Source organism: Lepidochelys kempii, chromosome 1, assembly GCF_965140265.1.
Source record: "Lepidochelys kempii isolate rLepKem1 chromosome 1, rLepKem1.hap2, whole genome shotgun sequence".
NCBI lineage: Eukaryota > Metazoa > Chordata > Testudines > Cheloniidae > Lepidochelys > Lepidochelys kempii.
The window spans coordinates 178,498,970-178,519,906 of record NC_133256.1 but is presented as its reverse complement, the minus strand read 5'-3'; the positions used below and the strand labels follow the sequence as shown (position 1 = coordinate 178,519,906).

Below are 20,937 nucleotides of genomic sequence, written 5' to 3'. Positions count from 1 at the left end.
ATTTTGTCACCTAAAGGGTAGAATAGATTTGCCAACTGAAATGCTCTTAATTTCACCGTGTCAGAAAAGTAAAAATATGTATCATTTAGATAACAGTTTGCATCATCACAACATTTTATCCCATTGAAATACATATTTCTGATCCGCTGAGCTAAACTGACACCACCTTCCCCCCCTTTTTTTGCCATATAAAGCACCTCTTCTCTCCAGCATGGAAGTGGTAAGAAGCCATCATAAAATTACTTGAACAAAGCAAGTCTCCAGAGGAATACATGTCCATATTGTAACTGAGAAAACCCTTTATGTCTACTGTTAATCTGAGATCTGACCTCAGATTTGATGGGAATATTTAGATATTAGAGTGAAAGTCTCTTTCAAGGGACTCTTATTAAACGTTTAAGGGTGGGATTTTTCACAAAACACCTAATGGAGCTTAACTCCCTTTGACTCTCAGTGGGAGTTGAGCATCCAGTTCTGCTAAGCACTTTTTAAAACCTTAGCTCAAGCCTCCAAGAAATATATCTGAAGACACCAAAAATTTATAACTTAGTGTGACTGATTTATATTCAACACTAGCTGTACAACATAAAATGTTCATTGGATGAAAAGACAATAGGACATTTTCTTTGACACAGTGAAGACATGCAGAAATTTTAACTAAAACATACTGCAAATTAGAAAGTTACTTTAGAGAAATGCTATTGAATCAAACTTATTTGAGTGTGTTTGTATCCATCTGTTCTCTTTGATCTTTTACTTAGATTGTGAGCTCTTTGGTACAAAGACTGACTTTTTTGTTCTGTGTTTTTACAGCACCTAGCACAGCGGGGTCGTGGTCCGTTAGCAGGGCTCCTAAATGCCACAGTAATGCAGATAATACATTATATATCATATTATATAATTATTGTTTATTATTTGTATTATCTTAGCATCAAGAAGCCCTAGAATCGTTAAAATTGGCTGCTGTGTTGCAGGAGAGTTAACACTTTCAAAGAATTAAATACTCATTAGGATTGTCATGGATTTAAAAACAAAAACTAAGGCAACTGTAAATTTTCTTTTTCCACAATGAAAACGTATATAGTATCACATGCTAGGGAAAAAACAAAACAATTGATTTTGGTTTCAAATATATCATCTTTTAAAGTATTCACATCATAAATAATGATTTAATCTGGTTTCTTCGATATGCAATCTTGTTTAATTACATAGTGTATCACTCTTATTTTTATGAAAGTTTCAAATCACTGACCAGAAAGATCATATACAGTTAGTCATGGTGCATTTATACAATAGTTTTACTATAACAATGGCTTCAGGTGAACATAGTTGTGCGTGTTTGTAAGTGAGTTCTGTACACAAGTAGGGTGGGGAAAATGCAAGCAAATTATTGAACCCCTTGTTTTCAATGACCATTGCAATTCCTGCTGAAATACTGGAGTCTAATATGATCATCCTAGTAAAGTTTTCATAAAGTTTTGATTTGTTCATGCAGAGGGTGTTAGCTTGAAGTAAACGGATGGTATCAGTTAATACCCAAAATATTCCAGCTATTTAGCCCTGGAAATAAGTTTGAAATACTTTGGTTAACAAATTTTGAAGGTGTTGGAGGGTTTATGGAGAATGGATGCCATTTATAGCACATCACTTTTTTAGAAACAAGTCTGCTGGTTTCGTTCCAGATTGATAGCATAATGTCAGTATTTAGTATATTGCTGAAAGTTAGTGGTGCTTTTACTCTCAGATCTCAATATTTAATACATTTCCCCACCCTCTACGAGCTAAGAAGATTTTACCAGCTTACTACCAGCAGAGGGCATTACAGCATACAGTAGTTCACTAGATATCAATGCTACCTTGTGAAAAGGAGCCCCTTTAAGAACAACAGCTCAAGCCCCTCAAAGATCTGATGATTATTTTAAAACATAATTTTGCAATAAAGTAATGTAGAGTCTGAAATGAATTAAAATAATAGGATCCCAATGTAACTGGAGATTTTTCTATTATAATTAGTCTCCATGTCTCAGGATTTTTTTTAAAAAGTCCTCTGCATCTTTAAGACCTAAAATCAGTGTTACAATAGTAATTAATTAAAACTCTATAGACTTAAGCCTACTTTCTATTATGCAGATGCATTCTACCCTTTGTAGTCAAACTGGATACTACACATGTAGGCAATTCTTATTTGCAGTAACATGTAAAGGACAAGATTTAGCACATTTATTTTTTAAAAATTTTAGAAGAAAATTTAAAATTTTACAGTTTTAAAAAGTAGTACACATTTTAGCTAATACATTGAACTGTACAGCATTTGGAGTCCAATCCTCCTTAAACCCATGTTCATTTGAGTAGTCTCATTTACTTAACTGGAAGAAGCCCTTGAATAGTACCAAGAGATACTTTCATTGCCAACTCTTGCAATGTTATTGTGAGTTTAAATCCCCCAGTTCCTGGAATCTTGTTATTATGTGAGAATCATAACTACCAGTAATTTTGTTTAAAAAGGAAGATTCTAGCTTCTTAGCTGAGAAGAAAACCTTGGAAATATGAACTCTAAAAGCTTAAAAGACAGAAAGCAAATAAAAAGAATCCCAAAAAGAACAAATTCTGAACATCTCTCCCCCCCCTTTCTTTTTTTTTTTAAAGCCTGACTCATGATTTTTCTATCCTGATACATCTGTTCCTCCTCTTCACCTGGGAATTACAACCTGAATGGTTATAAATGGGGAGGGAAAGACCACGGGAGGAATCCTGCCTTATTGAAATCAGAGTGTATTTTCCCCATTGACTTCAGTGGGGCAACAATTTCACCCCAGATTCCTAGCCAAGCTGCTGTTATGCTGCTGCCTCCTTCCAGCTTTAATGCTTAGGGAGCGGATCTGCTCTTATTTCAGTACTTGAAGGCAGCCATCGTGTCTATACAGCTCTGCATGTGGTCTTGGGCTAAGGGTAGAACATTTACCTGCTCCCAGTTCTGCTCCCTTTTGCTGTGCTGGCTATATAAGCTAGACAGGCAGGATGCTCCTGAGTCCTCACTGTTGAGGTTGGGAAGTAGGAGAGTTGTATGATCCTCTCCTAAACTGCTGTCTCACTTGGGAAACCCCAGGGGAAGCCTCCCCCACTGTGTTGGAATAAAAGTGGTGCTGTGGGCCACTGGAGGCAGGCAGTATTTCATAACCCTTTCACACTCACAGTGTTTTCCAGCATCATCAAAGGGAGGCAGCTGGTAGCTTTTAATTTAAGTAAAGAAGTCTCTGGAGGGAGAGCTGAGAGACCTGTCCCTTCAACAGTTGTACACAGACAAGGCTCTCATTTAGAGCACATCGGAGGTTTGCTTTGTTTTTAAAGCTGCGCTTGGCTGGGGCCTCTCAGGAGATTTGCCCATACCCTGAAGGCCTGTCTGACCTTGGGTGGAGGAGCAGGTGCAGAAAGGAGACAGACTGATGCTCTCTGCTGCTTCCTGGCATGAACTACAAGCAACAACTTTAAAAGAAAAAAATAAAGAAATAAAAGAACACACATCCCTCAAGTGAGCTGTTGTAAATTCCTTGCTAAACTCATGTCCAGGGCAGGATTCCTTCTGTGCCCCCCAGCAGCAGCACGGATTTGCTCCACTGATTCCATATGTTAGCAATGTTTTATACTGACCCTTATAACGTACATCAGACTGGTGTCCTGTAAATGGTGAGGAGATCTGTGAGATTAACTGAGGACTCCTGTTCTTTTTGAGTTACCATAAACATTTGAACATATCTTCTATTCTCTGTCTACTATTCTACCTCTCTCATTGCAATTACAACATCGAGAGCATGGAATCACTAATATATTTTAGCAACATGCTTAAGACTACATAGAAAACTTGAGAATCCATACAAATTTGCAAAATATTGAAGTAATAGTATGGAACAAGCCCGAGGGTTACCACCCAATACAAAATGCAGAGTGGCCTGCTTCCACCTTGGAAAGCAAAGGATCACTGCACTTGGTGGAGAATGTGGGCATCACCCCCCTCCCCTGAGATAAGGGGACGAGCCAAGGACAGTGCTAAACAGAACCCTATCACCCTCCCCCAGTTTGGGAACTGATCAAACGGCTCACTGAGAGCCAACAGCAACAGCAGGCAGCACAGCTCCAGCAGCAGCAACAACTGCAACAACTAGGGAATCAGCAACAGATTCGAGAACTGGGTGCCCAAAACCGTGAGCAGCAACAACAGTGCTTGCAGTAGCTTGTGATGCTTGTGCCAATCCCAGGTAGCTCCAACACTAGGGATGCAGCAGCTCCCGCTGACCCCACAGTGCCAGTGCGCTTGGCGAAAATGGGCCCGGAGGATAATCCAGAAACCTTCCTCATCATTTTTGAGAGGGTCACCTCAGCAGCCAAGTGGACCCTGGAGCAATGGGCCACCCTATTGGCCCCGTATTTGACAGCCCAGGCCACCTATTGGGGGCTCCCAGCAGAGGAAGCCCAAGACTATGGTCGGTTGAAGGCCGCAATCCTTGATGCACTCGAGATCACACCAGATACTTTCCGGCAGCGTCTCTGGGAGAAGAGCTACCCACCCAGGACCCGACCAAGGGCAGTAGCCCAGCAACTGAAGGATGTGTGCTGGAGATGGCTACAGCCCGAACGGCATACAGAGGTTGAGTCGCTGAACAAATTGTTCCGGAGCAGTTCATACATATCTTCCCAACACGGGGAAGAACCTGGATCCTTCACCACCGGCTGGCAACCCTGAGTGTGGCTGTGACCCCCATGGAGGGCTTTTTGGCCACAGAGACTACTGTTGGACTGGGGCTTGGCCCTTCACCCCAATAGCAGTCAACCCTGGGAAGAAAAGACCAAGAAGAACAAAACCCTACCCAGCCCAAGGTGCCCTGATGGATGGGATATCGTTAAACCCTGATGTCCACCCCCTCTGCAATCCAGGGAATGCCTGAGGATGTAGCCATGGTGGGGAAGCCCCAGAATGCAGAGGAGCCAACGCCATCGTCCAACTCTACAGACTGGCTCCGACATCCCAAAATCAGTCCTTGTTTTACCTGAGGCCGATTTGGGCACCTTTAATGTGAGTGTCCCATGATGGGCTTCAGTTTTGGTCAAATCTGCTGTGGGGACTCTTGGGCCCTGCAGTCTCAAGTAGCCCTCGAGGGAGAGCCCTGAGAACCCCGACTAGAAGGACCGTAGAACCAGAGTGTTGTGGATGGATTCCCGCTGCCCCAGTGGCAGACCACTCTGCCGCTCTGCCTCTGGGGTGGCAGACTCCCCCCCATAAACCTGTAGGCCTGTGTGAATCTACTGTCTGTCAAGCTAGGATGCTAAACTCTGTTGATGCCCCCTCCCTTCCAGAGCCCCTGTACTGTGAGAGTGGACTACTCAGCTCTACCTGAACCCTGAACAGAGTGTTTATTGGCTGCCTTAGCCAGAAAGCTTAGGCTAAAGCCTGGTCCCTGCTCTGCCCCACCCAAAGTACTAGAGCTCCAGACTGTGTTTGCTGGCTGCCTTAGCCCACAAGCTGAAGCTAAAGCCTGCTCAAGGTAGCTAGAGTCTCAGACTATTAAGTGCTGCCAGTCCCAGCTGAGGGGCTGCGAGCTAAAGACTACTCAGTTCTTTGCCCCTCCCGAGGGTGTGGACAAGAGCACCCAGCTATTATTTCTTGTTTGTCTCTGTTAGACAGGCCCAGACCTAAAGACTACTTACAACTCGGCCCCACTAGTGTGACCCAAGCCCGAGGATTACCGCCCAATACAAGAGGCGGAGTGGCCTCCCTCCCCACTGGAGAGTGAGGGATCACTACATACCCTAACACAACCAATAGCATAATATAGCCCTAAGACTATGCTAAGCATTTTTTGAAAGGAAGTTAAATATATGTTAGAAGATAGGCTTTCAACACACAATTGTAAATTGTACTGAGCAAGTAGGCTGGTTATTTTAAACTCATAACATGCAATTGTAAATTGTACTGGGTGAGCAGGCTGGTTATTTTCAGTTGCTTGGCTTTCTGCTTTACATTTGACAGAGTTAATTCACTGCAGGCATTCAGCTCTTAAATGGAGTCTGCTATAAGCATGTACAATAATTCAGTCAAAAAAAATAAGATGGATAGCTCATGTAATTCTTTTTTCCAGATTGCTAAAGTTAAGATTAACTATCCAAGGATTATATATACAATAATTGCCCTCCACCAAATTAATAAATTTATTATTACAGAACTCTTGTTTCCAGGCCTGTTGATAATCATAGAACATTCTCCTAGAAGATAACTGTACAGTATATCATTTTATTGGATTTTTAATGAGACAGAGGCTTTTCTTAAATAAAAATTGTGTGCAATTCATTTAAAAATGGATGTCCTTAGGAATATTAAATTCATGCTATCTGAGCTGTGAATATTAACATATTTTCTCTTACAAATGTTAGGCTATCAAAATGATTCACCTTTCTTCAGTGCCAATACATTATGTGACATGAATGGGGTCTCAAAACCAGATATTATGGAACAATAATGGTCTGTTGTAGCTTTCACAATGTCTGGGGGAAGGGGGGAAACCAAATCAAACAAACAAACAAACAAACAAACAAACCAAAAACCCAGCAAGACTACTTTTCATTTTATTGTGTTTGCCCTTTTAATGCCATTCAGATTTCAGCGATCCACTAGGTGACAGCCTAATACTCCTTCCTATACGATACATGGAAACAAGGAGATAGTTCATTTTGAATGGTTCACTTGGTACACACAATAACCAAACACTGAGATTTCAGAGACAGGTCACTCTTTGTTTAAACAATATCTGAGATCACACTGATTTTGCAATAATTATGTTGTTTTGTATATTACATATTAAACAGATCGTTTTGTCATTACAGAAGCCGATATGTGGAACAGAAGTTTTAAAAATAATTATAGGAGATATTGTTCACAAGGCATTTTGAGCTACAGTCTGCGGATGCTGAGTAGACTGAATAGACAATATGCTTTTAGTATTTTGTATGGGAGAAACAGAAGTATATATTTTCAGTGAGTTTTTTCCACCAGGATGCGCTATAACATATCTGAAATATACCTAGCATTATAACAATGAAAGTCACATTCATTGTTAGTGTAAACAAATAAATAACAGTTACATCCCAGTGTAAAACCGTTAGTGACAGCAGAATCGGCTCCAAACCTTCCATTCAAAAACCAGGAACAAAACAATAGAAACAAGTAGGGCCCACACCTGCAAGAGTTCTATACATACTTAGCCTTCTGCCCATCCAAGTCAAAGGAAAGACTCCCATTGGTTTAAAGGGGATTGACTGAGACCCAGAGCAACCCAATAACCTTTCCAGCCTCTCCCCCAACCCCAGGATTATCCTAGCTTTCTGGGACTGTCCCAGCTCATTATACTGAAATATATGCATTTTCAACTCTTCAATATCTATTCAATTCCCCAATCCAATTCCATCTTTCAGCTACCAGAAACCCTCTCTCATACCTCATCCCAAACCACTCCCCATGGTTTTAATATTGAGATATACCATTTTTCTATTTCAATAATCTGGTTTGCCTCTATTCATGTAAAATTCCCATTGACTTCAATTGGGGTTCTGCATACAGATCAGGCAGGGTTGGGCCCATAATACATTGGATGACCAGCAAAAGATGGGGTTATCTTAAACTGCAACCCTCCCCCCCGCCCAACTTATTTATTCAGTTTGATTTTATCCTTGCATTTTGGCATTGCATTTGATATTTAAATAAAAGCTATTAACAATTTTTTGCTCCTAAAGGTATGAAATTATCTCACAATATTATCTTATTAAACAGGATATAAAAATAATCCTACTATGTTTTATGCAAAACAAAAAGTCTGGAAACTTATCTATCTGATAGAAGAACAGAGAATAGGACACGGGTTCTCAAACTGGGTGTCGGGACCCCCTCAGGGGGTCGTGAAGTTATTACGTGGGGGGGGAGGCACGAGCTGTCAGCCTCCATCCCAAACCCCGCTTTGTATCCAGAATTTATAATGGTGTTAAATATATTTTAAAAAGTGTTTTTAATTTATAAGTGGGGGGGGGTCGGCTTGCTATATGAAAGGGGTCACCAGTACAAAAGTTTGAGAACTACTGGCATAGGAGGAGATTTGAGGGGTTTTTTTTCTCCTAATGCTGCCCTAGAATAGTAAACAAAATTAATAAGTGCCCAGTAATACTGCATATTAATACTGTAAATGACTACTGTAATTTAAGACCTATTTTAAAAAAAAAGTTCACAATCATTTACATGTTGCTTAATAATAACAACTAAGAGCTTCTTCATAACAACTAGGTATCAGGATGCACATTGTTGCGGGTCTTGTAAATGGGTGTGTGCCCAATAGCAATAGGTGATTTTGTGTGAGATGTGAACCTATATTTTGATTATGCAAGAGCAAGCTCAAATCTAAATACAGTACCTCCTCTTGACCAAATTTTATTTTGCTTTAACTGCGAAAACAGTTGCAAAGTGTACTTATTTTTGTTTTAACTAATCTATATTGGATATTTGCCATATTTTAGTGTTAATATTAATAAAATCTTAAGCCTGATCCAATTATCATTGATATCAATGGGAATTGAATTGGGCTTTGAAGAGCAATATTGCTTACTGATCTGTACTTATTGCAAGCCTGAGAATGCTTTTCAGACTATAAACCTTATATATAAAGTGGTAACAATTTCACTCTGACCTAAACTGCAACTACTTCTTTAGAGGGATGGCAGTTTTTCTTTGGTGACAGTTATTACAGAATCAGCTGCACTACGTAACAGTTTTGGGATCCAGAAGGGAAGAATATCATATTCAGTTAAAACAGAAAGGAGTTTAGATACGGAGAATGCTATTGCCTCCATACTGGAATAAATCCAAGACGCTGAGCGCATACCCTTATTCTTTGAAAAGGTGCCATGGGATCACAAGAGGTCAGGATCTTGGTATTTTGTTTAATGTGAAACAAAAACACCTAAATGTTTCCTCTAACACATACCTAAGCATTGGTTCAGGAGTCTCACTGAGGGAAGAGTGCCATCTACTGAATCACCAATACCATTTCTACAGCACCTTCACTTTTCCAATCAAGAGTCCTGCTTCTGCAAACACCTAATCACGTGTGTAACTTTATATACATGTGAATAGTCTCATTCGCTTCAAAGTTATGCACATAAGTAACTTTGCAAGATTAGGGCACGAGCAAGGACATGCTCAGGTTGTGAGATGGGACAAAATCTCAGCTGAAGTTAGTATGACTGCAAACCAAAAAATGGCAACAACAAAGAGGTATGGGAAGGAAAGAGAGGGGGGAAGGTACCATAAATAATTTAATGTAATATAAAAGCAATTTTAAAAAATAAGTCACTATTTGTTATTGAACCTTCAATGTAAAGTGATCTATCCAATTCTATCCATTCAAAGCCCCTGAAAGTGCATTCAAAGCCCATGAAATAACACTATGTACAGGGAATCTCTAAAAGACTCCATGAGCACTTTTAAAAGATTGTGTATAATTAATTCACTTGTCTATAAGAGAGGCCAAATCTAAAGCTTAGATCTGAGTACTCTGAAACGAAGCATGAAACTCTTATCTAAAAAGAAGACTAAAAAGAGAGTTGAAACCATTTTTCAGTTTGAGTGGGAAATAATAAACTCTGTGCTTTCATATTGTTAAGCATATATGTTATTGTATATCCTATGTAAGGCACCAGAATTTCCCCAGGGCTTTAAAAAGTTACCTAAAATTTCCACCGATACATAAAGAAAGGCACATAGGTAGGATAATTTTTTGCATCAACACAGTATCCTCTTAATCCATAGCTATTAATTAGAGTTGAATATATAGTTGTGACACTTCTGCCATGCTTTCAGATGTCACCAGATGCCTCTACTTTATATTACATTATTAATGCTCACTTATTTGTGCATGCCATGTTACAGAATGAACAGAGCAGGTAGGTTTAAATGCTACTGCATACTGAAAAGGTATTACCAAAATTCTGAAGAGACTGTCAGATTTCTATTCCTAGAAACATTACTCATAAGTTTCTTTTCTTAACTATCAAGGAGACTAGAGATTCTCAATGTTAAACATTTCTGTAAGAACATCTGCAGAATTAAAGATGATGCAAATTACTTAAAAGATATTCAGATGAACCTCTGTAGGCTTACAATTTGAAGAAATTCACTCAGCTGTTATGTATTATTACTGTTTAAATAAAAACAATTTGAGCGGTATACATCCAGTCCGAGTAATTATTCTGGAATAATACTGTGTATCTGTTTACTCAGCTAAATGATATGCTATAAGTTTTATTTGTGTATTGGAAAACAGTATGATCTGGACAATTCTTGAAAGATTCCATTGTATCTTCTATTCTATAAGAAATATCCATAGTTCCCAAAGGATTTCTATAAAGGTGAATAAATATTATATATATATTTTACAGACGGGGAAACTGAAGTATACGGGGGTTAAGTTACTTTGTCCAGGGCACAAAATGAGTGAATGGTAATAGAAACCAAGTCTCTTGAATCTTAATCCATTGCCCTATTTGGTAAATGTTTTAATTTAAAATTTAAATAAGAAAATAAACCTCCAGAATACATAATAGATCAATGTATTACAAAAAAGTTTTGCTGGCACACTTTGAGAATGACCTAAATATAACAATGCATCTATCTGGGGGACTAGTCTTCCAGGGATGTATGGGGGATAGATTTAAATGTATAACTCACAAAGTGAAATACTAAGGTAAATCTCTTACTCACCGTGAGGACAAAACACTTCTCTTCTCTGGACATCATACGTACTATCTATGGGTTACAAATTCAGTTCATTCATGTATTTTGAGACAGCCTGTAAGCATCACCTCACAGCAGTGCATTAAAAAAGTGATTTGTTTGTGCCAAAAAAAAAAAAATGCACAGAATATAACCAACTTTATTTAAACTAAGGTTGTGTCAAAATAACATTTTACAAATCCATGTAAGCGACCTTGTTTTCAGGTGAAATTCACATTTTTTTATGTACTAAAGATTGGTCTGGTCATGGACTTGTGGTTTTGCTATTCCTAATTCATGTAATAAACTAAAATACACATTTTAAACACAGGAAGTCTCACTCTCATACACATGCAAGCTATATTATTTAACAAACCTTAAAACGGAACAAAAAAAAAAAAGTATCTTCGTAATTATGTTCTGAGATAAGTAGTCAAAGCCTGAAGAATAAACAAGGTCGTCTTCATTTAATTTATTTAAATGTCAGACTGCTTACTGAGGTATAAGAATTTTCTGTGACCTTTCCACAGTTTTGGCCATTCCACTGTGTGTTTTAATTCTAGAGAGGAGGGATGATAATATGACTGTGCTTTCATTAAGTGAAAGATGGCATGAGGTCACTGACTGCACAGGTTGAGAAATTGTTGTGGAATACATACTGTTCTCAGAACACTGACTATGTGTCAACACAGGAACTCCAGGGGTGCCTGCCAGTGACTTCATAGTTGGGATTGCTTTCTAAAATGGGTTTAAATTTAGGCATAGATTGCTGTTTTCTTCTTAGAGTAGGCAGACTATTGGTATGAAATTTAACACACGATTAATTTTTATAACCTTTGAATTTTCTATGTAGTTTTTATTTGTTTGTTTGTTTGTTTTCTGTTTTTCCTGGGAGTACGCAAACCTGATTGGTTGATGGGGCAGGGACACAAATTCTTGGTCAAGAACTATACTTTTTTCCTCAAATTTTATACAGCAACAGAGAAGGTCTCATTTGCAATTGCGGTCTCATAAAATGTTCTCATTTTCAGCTAAACTTCTATCCACACCTCATCCAACCCCCACACTTTAATTTAGCATTAAAAACTTAGAAACTGAATACACACAAAGCTTTGAAGTGAAGCAGTCAGGAACACTACACACACAACTTACCTGACAAAAGCAAGGACTTGAGACGTTAAGCCATTTAATAGTAGATATTCTTCTCACTCACCCACAAACACACATCATTACTATAACTGTCATACCATGCACCACATCCTTAACTTTGCCCTCTGGGGATGCCATCCTGTCACGGTTCCCTTTAATTACCCTTCTGTACACTACCCTTTACCAAACTACCCTCTCTCCCAATTACTATTCCAAACTTCCACAGCAGCTAGCGGGGAGAGGGGAAATAATCTAGTAAAGGGGGATGTGCAAAATGGTGACAGAGGGACAGACGTGAGATTACCATGCATGGTTTGGTGTGTACAAAAGATGTGTGCCTATATGTGGAAGAAAGGCTAGGTAGTGTTACAGTACTACCAATCACAGGTGTTCAAAAATCATGAGCTAGCCCCCTCCCGCAAAGATTTTATGTTCCATGTGTTTTTTTAACCTTTGGGGTGCACTTGGGTCATGTTGTCAAGCTTTTCTCTGCAGCTCTGAGGGTCAGAAACTGTTGACTTTTTTTTAAGTGAGAATCAGTTTCCATTTATTCACATGACTCAGGGAGCCAGTGCATTAAGAAAATCATCAAATATTTGTCAGCCTTATGTTAAAATCAGGAGAGCTGGCAACAATTGGCTTACCTTTTCATTCCCATGCTTTAGTGGGTGTTCGCCGGCCATGTTGTGCGTATAGCAACCCCAACTACTTCACAAGGAAGTTCTTTGTGTATGCATGATGTATAATTATCACTTTCTGTGTATTTATTATTAATTGGTATAGTGGCAACAGCGTCCTTGGTGTTTTGGAGACGGAACAGCAAACAGCAAAACCAGTGTTTGTTTTTAAAACATTGTACTACAAACTTAGTTTTGCACGGCCCCAGGCTACTACACTTGAGTAGTCCTCAGGAAATACTTCACATCACGTGTATAAACCTTTACATTATTTCCTCTAACTTTTTTTGTTTTTAAGTAGCCAGCTGCTTGCTGCAGGGTTGCGAGGCCAATAATAACTGTCTTTCCCGTAGCGTGTTCCTTTGACTGTGGGTTCCTTGCTTGCTGCGTGGGTAGCTGCACGTTCCCCAGAAATAGAGTGAAACTTGGCTCAAAGCCCACCCAGGCATTACTCAGGGCCGGGGTATTCGGCTCCTGCGTGTCCCAGACAATGCGGCTTCCTTGGAAGGCAGCCCACGCAAAACCTTTCCTGCTCCCCTCCTGAGCAATAATGCACCAGACGGCTGGAGCCAGCTCTGGCGCTTTGCTTTGCAGCCTCGGTGCCTTTGGCAGCGAAGGGTTAAGCGACTGGACCCGGGAGGATTTTTGAAGCCCTAGACCGGGAAGTTCCATTTGCGCGGGGGGGCGGGGAGAGATAGAGGGTGAGACGCGGCATGTTCCATTCTCCGCGCACACCCAGCCCGGGCGCTCGCTGGTTACCTTTCGGTAGCGTTACGCTCTGGGGCTTCACCTCTGGAGCTGCGGGGAGCCCCGGGCGGCCCGGTCCCGTGCCACGCGGCGCGCGCCTCTCCGCCTTGGGCGTGCGGGGCTTGCCTGGGGGCGGCTCCTTTAAGGTGTCTCCGGGCGGCATCAGCCCCGCAGCTGAAGCAGGGGCCAGGGGGACCCACGGCGGGCCCGAGCCACCAGAAACTTCAGACGCTGCTGAGAGCCCCGCAGAGACACCGCGGTGCCCAGCCCCCGCCGGCTCCTGCTGCCCGAGCAGGGAGGGAGGCGAAGGAGCGGCTGCTGCTGCTGCTCCTCCTCCTCCTTTCGCGGCTGCACTAGGGGGCCGGGTCGGTGGGTGGGTGGGTTGGGGGCGGTGGCCCTTGGAAGTTTTGCGCTCTCCTCTCTGTTTTGTGTCCGGCTCCGGCTCGGGGAAAGGAGAGGTCTGCATGCCCGCTTGCAGGGCAGAGGGGGAGATGCAGGGCAGGGCGAGGAGTTGCTGCTGGGGTGACCCTGCTGCTGCGCGTGACTCCTGCAAGGCTCTGTTGCTCCCTCCGTTTCTGGCTCTTTGCCCCAAGTGATGGGAGCGAGGGCTGCTGCTGCTCCACCTCACTCTTCCCTCCAGCCTCCCAAAGGCACCGAGCCGGGGCCCTCACCCAAAGCAGCCGTCACCCCTGCGCCTTCCTCGGATGCCCAGTGACTTTGTGTGGCTCAGGTCGTAGCAAGCACTTTTTTCCCTCTCTCCGCCTGCCAGGGTGCTGCAGCGGTTTATGGTCTCGGAGGGGCAGTGCTCTGTTGGGATACTTGCAAGTGGCCTGGGTGCTGAAGGCGAAGTCGCGGGCTGGAGACGCAGCTTGCGAACAGGGCACAGAGAATCCAAGCTGCAGAAAATTGCGGATCTTTTGTTTTCTCCTTCACTGTTGATGGTCCCAGGAAGTGTCAGAGCTCCTCCTAGGAAAATCCGGAGCAAGGGAGAGAAGATACAAGATTTGGGGCGCTGCTGACAATACCTTCTGCTCGCTGTTAACTCCTGGAGGATTAGGAAACCTTGCTTATATTAAGCTTCTGTGGATTTACAGTCGGAGGGGGCTTTTAGTTTGTATTCTTTCCCCCTCCCATTTGGCATGAGACTATTTGCAGGCGCCACCTGAGGACAATGATCGCGGAGTTTGCTCACTTTTACCTCTTTGGATTAATATGTCTCTCTTCAGGTAACCACCCAAAAAAAAAAAAAAAGAAAGGAAACCTTTTAAATGCCAAAGTTTAGTAAGGAACGCGCTCTCTCTCTCTGGGTTCTCTTTGCACAGCGCTGTGCTGGTTTCACTCACTGAAGATGCTTTTTCCAGTCTGTACTTTGGCGCTCCAGCCTCTCTCTTTCCGATTTAAATTAAGTTTGTTCTTGACCAGATCATGTGTGAGAAAATGCTTTCTTTATAAGGGGGAGGGGGAGAACAGCCTAAATTTTTTTTCTAGTCTCAAATATTTTTAAATGGGTTGCTTTGTAGACTGCCTGTGATTGAACCTGGAGTCTTAGGGACGGAGAACAAGAGGGAGGGGAGGAGAGGGCTTGTGTCTGAACAAATGGCCTTGGATCGCCCAGGATCTTTTAGCATGGACTTTTCTTCCCCCTCACCCACTCTCGGCAGCAGCAACGGGCTATTAGTTGTTTGATGTAACCTAGGGTTGTAATTAAAACTGATTATGAAGAAACGGCAGGAAATAGCTCACATCCTACTGTAGGAAGGAACTATTTGTTCTACTTGGTTGGATTTAGATATAGATTATAGGTATTACAAAGGGGGAAATTAGTGTGTGTTGAGGGCTTACACAGGACACGTTTTTTCTTGCATCATTAATGAGCTAGGTCAAAGTTCTCTCTTTTGAAAGGGCGATTAACAGTTAATAGATTTGTTATCTCTCGTGAATTTCTGTAGGAAGCTAATTTCGGACCACCCTTTACTGAAATATACAAGTATTTTGCCAAACAAAGCTGATGACTGTGCTTCCAAAGCAGTGTACAGTATTCCTCGTGTTAGCTATCTCCCAGTGCTCAGCTTCTTTCAAAAAGTTAGATCCTGCTCTCGTGTGGTAACTTTTAGACGAGCTACAACGTGTATCTCGAAGGCTGTGGGATCTGTAGTTACACGAGTGGCCCAATGTATAACAGCCGTAAATAATGCGTGGTTGTTAACTCTCTTCACGTTGCATGGCCAGTATTTCTATCCAGTACCCTTTGCTTTGTGAGAGAGTGGCTGGAATCGTGGCATACATGTCACAATCATTTCGTCTAATTACTGAAATTCTTAAACAATTGCAACTGCGTGAAATCTAGCCCCCGATCAGAGGTGACACGAAGCACCCTGGAGAGGAAAATGAGCCATTTCCTATGTGCTGTAGCGAAATCTCCGGCAGCCCGCTGCGGTGTAGACGTTCAGATTCTGGTTGGAGCCGAAGCTGGAGCCGGGGCTCTGGGACCCTGCACGGGGGGTGGCTCCTTTAAAATAGGGCAGCTGGGGGCAGCTCTGTGGGAGCTGAGCAGGTGAATGGGTTAAACCTCAAATTCCATGGCTCTGTTTCTCTCTCTCTCTCACTTGGATAATGTAGCCATCCTAACAGTTTGCATGTCTACTTGATTGAGTGCTCTTTGCCACCAAGCTGGATGCAAATTGAAGGCACCGAGAACAAATCGCCCCGCTTGCCGCCCCCCCCCCCCGCGTTCTCAACTTTAATTTATAGTCTTAGATTGCTTTGAGATTATTTTTGATTCACCTTCTCTGTTAAAGTTTATTCACGTGTGTAGGGTGAAATGTCAGTTAGATAAATGGAGGAAGGAGAGATCACTGAAGAGATAGGGGGATTAATGATCATTAGTTACTGTTTGAGCTGGGTTTATGTGTGTTGAGGTATTGTATCATGCCTGTAGATTAAAGATAGGATTATACTAATAGGGTATCGTTGATAGCAATTTTTGTTCACTTTCAAATTCTCTATCTTTAAGTACCCCATGAAGCGGTCCTGGATAATATATTATATAGCCTTTGTTCATCATCATTACTGTGGACTTTACTATGATATTCACCTATAATTAGTGTTTGTACCCCACCTGGATTTGTAGTTTTAAAAATAACTTCAATTTTTTTTCTTCTCCAATAAGTTTACCTATTGTTTTTACCAACTAATGCTTAGACCACATTTAACTTGCAGCTCCTTTCATCGTATATCAAAGTATCAAATTCAGCTAAACCCTGTCCTCTAGTTTAGATGAATACTAACATGACCAAGTAGGAGCTGATAATTATGCAATTGAAGAAGAGCCCGATGAGTGAGTAAAGTTATGGTAATACAAGGCACCTGATCTGTCAGTGAATGAATACACTTTTGAAAGATTTAAATTAAATACAGTGCCTGAAGAATTAAACCTTAATTATGTCGCTGAATGTAATAAGTTATCTTCTAAAATGCTTGTTTATAGATCATATAATTAATTGAACTATTACAGGTTGGCTGCTAGGTATTATATTTTCTTGTACTCTTTTTAATGCGGAAAGGGAGCGACTCTCTGTATCCCACAGCTGTTGGCTTGCAAAAAAATGTTGTTGCTCTCTCTAGTTTGGATTTATATGCCTTATTCCATGTTAGCTTCTTCAAGGAAGAGATAATTGGAAGGAAAAATGTTTGATTCTTAATAACTTGTTCTGCATAGGACTTCTCTGCCAGCTGTCTATACCAGGCCAACTTACATTCATAAGGATAAATTGGTGAGCTGAGACTGTACCTGGATGAGTCCTTTATTCCAAGTTAACTAGCAGATTTTCCTGTCTAGTTTTTGTCCCTTCTTTTTCTCCCACACAAAATTCCCTGCATCTGGAGCAGCAGAATGAAATTAACTTGATTGGTTGCAGATTTTTTTTTCTTGATTTTTCATGCTGGAGAAATGTGAAAATTAGAAGAACTGCATCCCATCTCTACTTTGGGGACTCCAATATTTAGGGAGACTTTTTCACTTGTCACTAGTGAACAGGAGATAATGTTTTCTTTAAGCTCTTTGTTTTTTAGATACAGTTAGTCAAAGAGCAAGATTTTTAAAAGGCCCGTCTTTGTGGTTGCAGGTATAATGTGCCTGAAACTTAGGACACTTAGACATCTAACAGATTGTGATCAGGTTTTTGAACATCAAAATGTGGCTGTAAAACTGAAAATTTAAAGCCAAATTTGAAAATGTGGCACCCTAAGTTCTACTTTCACATAACCAGTGGGTTCCACTTATGATTTTTCCCTCCTCCATTCAGGCCCCCACCTCCTTCTCTCTCTCTCTCAATGGAATCCAGAAAAGGTTCAGAAGTAGTGGGATTTTTTGCTTGTTTGTTCCTCCTCTCTGTCATTACAGGAAACTGTTTTTTTTGTTTTGTTTTTTCCCCCTTCTAAATCTGCTCTTGCTCCCACTGAAGTTAATGGACTAAATCCTATTGCCTTCAATAGAAAAAGGAATGCCTATGTGGAGCTCTCGAAGGCTAGGGACTGAAAAACTTGTCAAACTCTTTTTAACCAGAAGGATGGTGTGTGGTGGAATCTACTAGCCAATGGCCAATATAAAACTGGGGGGACATAGGGTGAGGGGAGAGATTCCCACTAGAAAGATCAAGGTGCAGTTTATTGGAAAGAAGCACAGGTGTTGGGAATGGTCCTGGGATTTTAATGGCCATGTAATCTTCTCTGTAGCTCCTCCTTGCATATCAGCCTGGGGCTAGTAGATATTGGCTACACTTGAAATTTGAATTAGTCTGAGTGCTGGAATGGAGGAGCTCTTGTCCCTCACACCTCCATCTCTGTGTTTTAGTCTCTAGATAAAAGGATGGGTTTAAGAGATATGGCCATTGTTTTGAGTAATCCCATTCCCTAAACTTTGCACACCCCACCCCACCCTTATTTTTGGGTGATCGCTCCTAATAGCTCATAGAATTCTCATATCTTTCCCCACCAGGAGTAGGAACATCAAACTGATATGACTAAAAATTAAAGCTTTCAGTTGTGGAGACTGATTGACTGACTCACCATACACTCTCTTGCCAGGAATCAATTCACACAGTTCTGTTTTTAAATTCTTGCTCAAGCCTTTAATCATCTCCTGGGCAGAGAGAGAATTTGTAACTGGCTGGATTCATGAGTCTACAATGAAAATCCTTGCATTCCTACAGCATGCTCTATTGCCTAGCTTTCCAGTGCATCCCAATTTGCTCAGTATGCTTTCCCTCTCATTACCTGGTCATTGTAGGATATACAAGTTAGTACTCTTCAATTAGGGTTGGTAAATTTGATGAACAGGGATTTTTTTTGCCTTTTGAAACAGCTTTATGTGGTTAAGAGTTTCCTGTGCAGGCGTGGTTTTCATTGATAGTTCTAACTAGTAGAGGGCAAAACTGGTTCCTGTATTCCATTATAGGAAAGTTTTGTTTGAGGATTGATAGAACAGGTGGAAGAAATCTAAGAACCTAAAAAGTCTGTGCCAGTTGGTGGTCTACCCACTGGATGAAGTAAACCAACAGTTTAGATTTTTTCTGCTACTTCAATAAAGAAGACGCTGACAAACTTCCCAAAATGCTTCTGACAAATGATTTTCTCACCTTGAAGCTCACAGTTCTCTATCAATATCATAGGAAGAAGTAATTTTTAAAAAAAAATAAGCTGTATCTCCGAGGATAACTAGATTTTAAATGTAGATTGTCTAATGACTTGAGTACTTTAGAAAAAAATGTAAGAGAATTTGTCAATTTTAAAACTATTGCATCTCTTTAATACCTGAATGATAGTAAAAGCTTATCTATTTTAGTAAATAGAATTACAGTAATTCTTTCAGAGGAGGACCTGAGAGGGTAGAGCTAGCTTTAGTGCAGTCGAAGTTGTCTGCACTAGCATTATGGTTGAAGATGCAATGACTCCAGCCTAAGTATGAGGAGACCAGTCACATGTTACTAAATTCCTTCTTCATAACACAACACAGCTTTAAATACCCAGTTGACCATCTGGTTGGAAACCACTTATTCATAGCCAATAACTCTGCTACCTGTGGAGATTTAAAAAAAATGTAACAAAAGAGCCCTCTTTTCTTTTCCAGTTTGGATTAGTGTGGTTTTTGTTATGGTTCTGTTATCAAGGGAGAGACAAGTTTTTTGATGTGGCTTCAAAGATGGATTTTAGGGTCAGCGTGACTTTCAAGATACCTTTTAACAGAGAGGAGTATTTCAAACATCGGAAGCTTGGCTGCATTCCTTACTGCTGCACACAGACTTTTGCTTCATCTCAGTTACTGCTAGCTATTGTATAGATTCTTACTTTTGTCCACAAGGACAGTGATTTCTCTCTCTATCAGTGCTCAAATGCCACTGTTGTTCCCCTGTTGGCTAATATGTTGATCAGGAAAACCATGCAACTAACATGCTTTAACCAAAGAACACTTTGGTAGTGTGCAGAACTCTTTCCAGCTCAGGGCCAGTAGGAAGTAAATATTTCCATGCGCTTTGACTAAAAGCTACAAAATCCAGGTACAGAACGGGTACTGTCCTCCTGAAGCTACTGCCAAATAGTCTAATTATTATGGTTTAATATGACACTTCAAAGGGAGCAAACAATAGCAAAAAAAACAGAAACTAATGACAACTAAGTAGCAGCCAGGTTCAGTGTCTCTTGTAAATGTGCTGCATCCATGCCAAATGATTGTTAGGATTAACCATTTAAGGGATGCTTGTTTTTGAGCGCATAATGGATTTCTTTGGCTATCTTATTTTGTTAGTTTAATGGTGTTAAAATTGAGAAGAGGTTTCTAGACTACATCCTATTTTCAACTGTTCTAATCCTTTGAAGCTGAAGTTTTTCAGACTCAGTATCTGTTTGAAAAAGAACCTTCTTGGCCAAATCTGATGAAACCTGATTCTCTTACTTCTCAGTATATAAGAATGTAGAAAGTATAACAAACAGTATTTTGATACTTAATTTGCTCAAGTAACTGAAATGGCTTTTATTTCACAACCCTAAACGTGGTGTAGCAGTTGGCCCTATTAGGGGATGATTGCTTTGCCAAATTAGTTTGTACGTAATGCTGGAGCTTGCACGCATCCAGTCACTTGTTGAGCTCATGCAGTTTGTTAGTTTTGTGTTGTGTTGTCAAACTTTCTTCTTTTTTTTTTTTTTTTTTTTTTTTAACCAACGTGAATCTAAAAATGGCTGCCTGATTTGCCATTTCAGAAGTTACTTTGGGGTAATTTTCAAAATATTTCATGCTCATCACAGAGCTGTCATTATTCATGTAAATCATTACTGATTTAGGAATTTGCCATTATTTATGGAATGGCTATAAAATTGTTTTGCTGCCTGAACTGTTAATATTTCTCGTTTTTCATAATCAAGGAATGGGTAGAAACCTGGCTCTTTATAAGCAAGAAAAAGGACATTTATAAAACTTCCTATACTTAAGGATGTGAAAAATTTTCTGTGATCTGCTATATAGCCTTGCCCAGTCACTGATGCTTTCCTGGAGCCTAGATTTAGGCA

The 20,937-nt window shown here is 40.8% G+C and overlaps 1 protein-coding gene across 4 annotated transcripts in view; it reads left to right on the top strand.

The window, feature by feature from the left end:
• The first annotated feature begins 13,827 nt into the window (after positions 1-13,827).
• Positions 13,828-20,937, top strand: part of ROBO1 (roundabout guidance receptor 1) — a 440,544-nt gene continuing 433,434 nt past the window's right edge. For all 4 annotated transcript variants that reach the window (XM_073303979.1, XM_073303988.1, XM_073303999.1 and 1 more), the window contains exon 1: positions 13,828-14,603. In XM_073303979.1, coding sequence (XP_073160080.1) covers positions 14,549-14,603 — 55 coding nt within the window. In that variant the 5' untranslated portion in view covers positions 13,828-14,548. The remainder of the gene's footprint in view (positions 14,604-20,937) is intronic.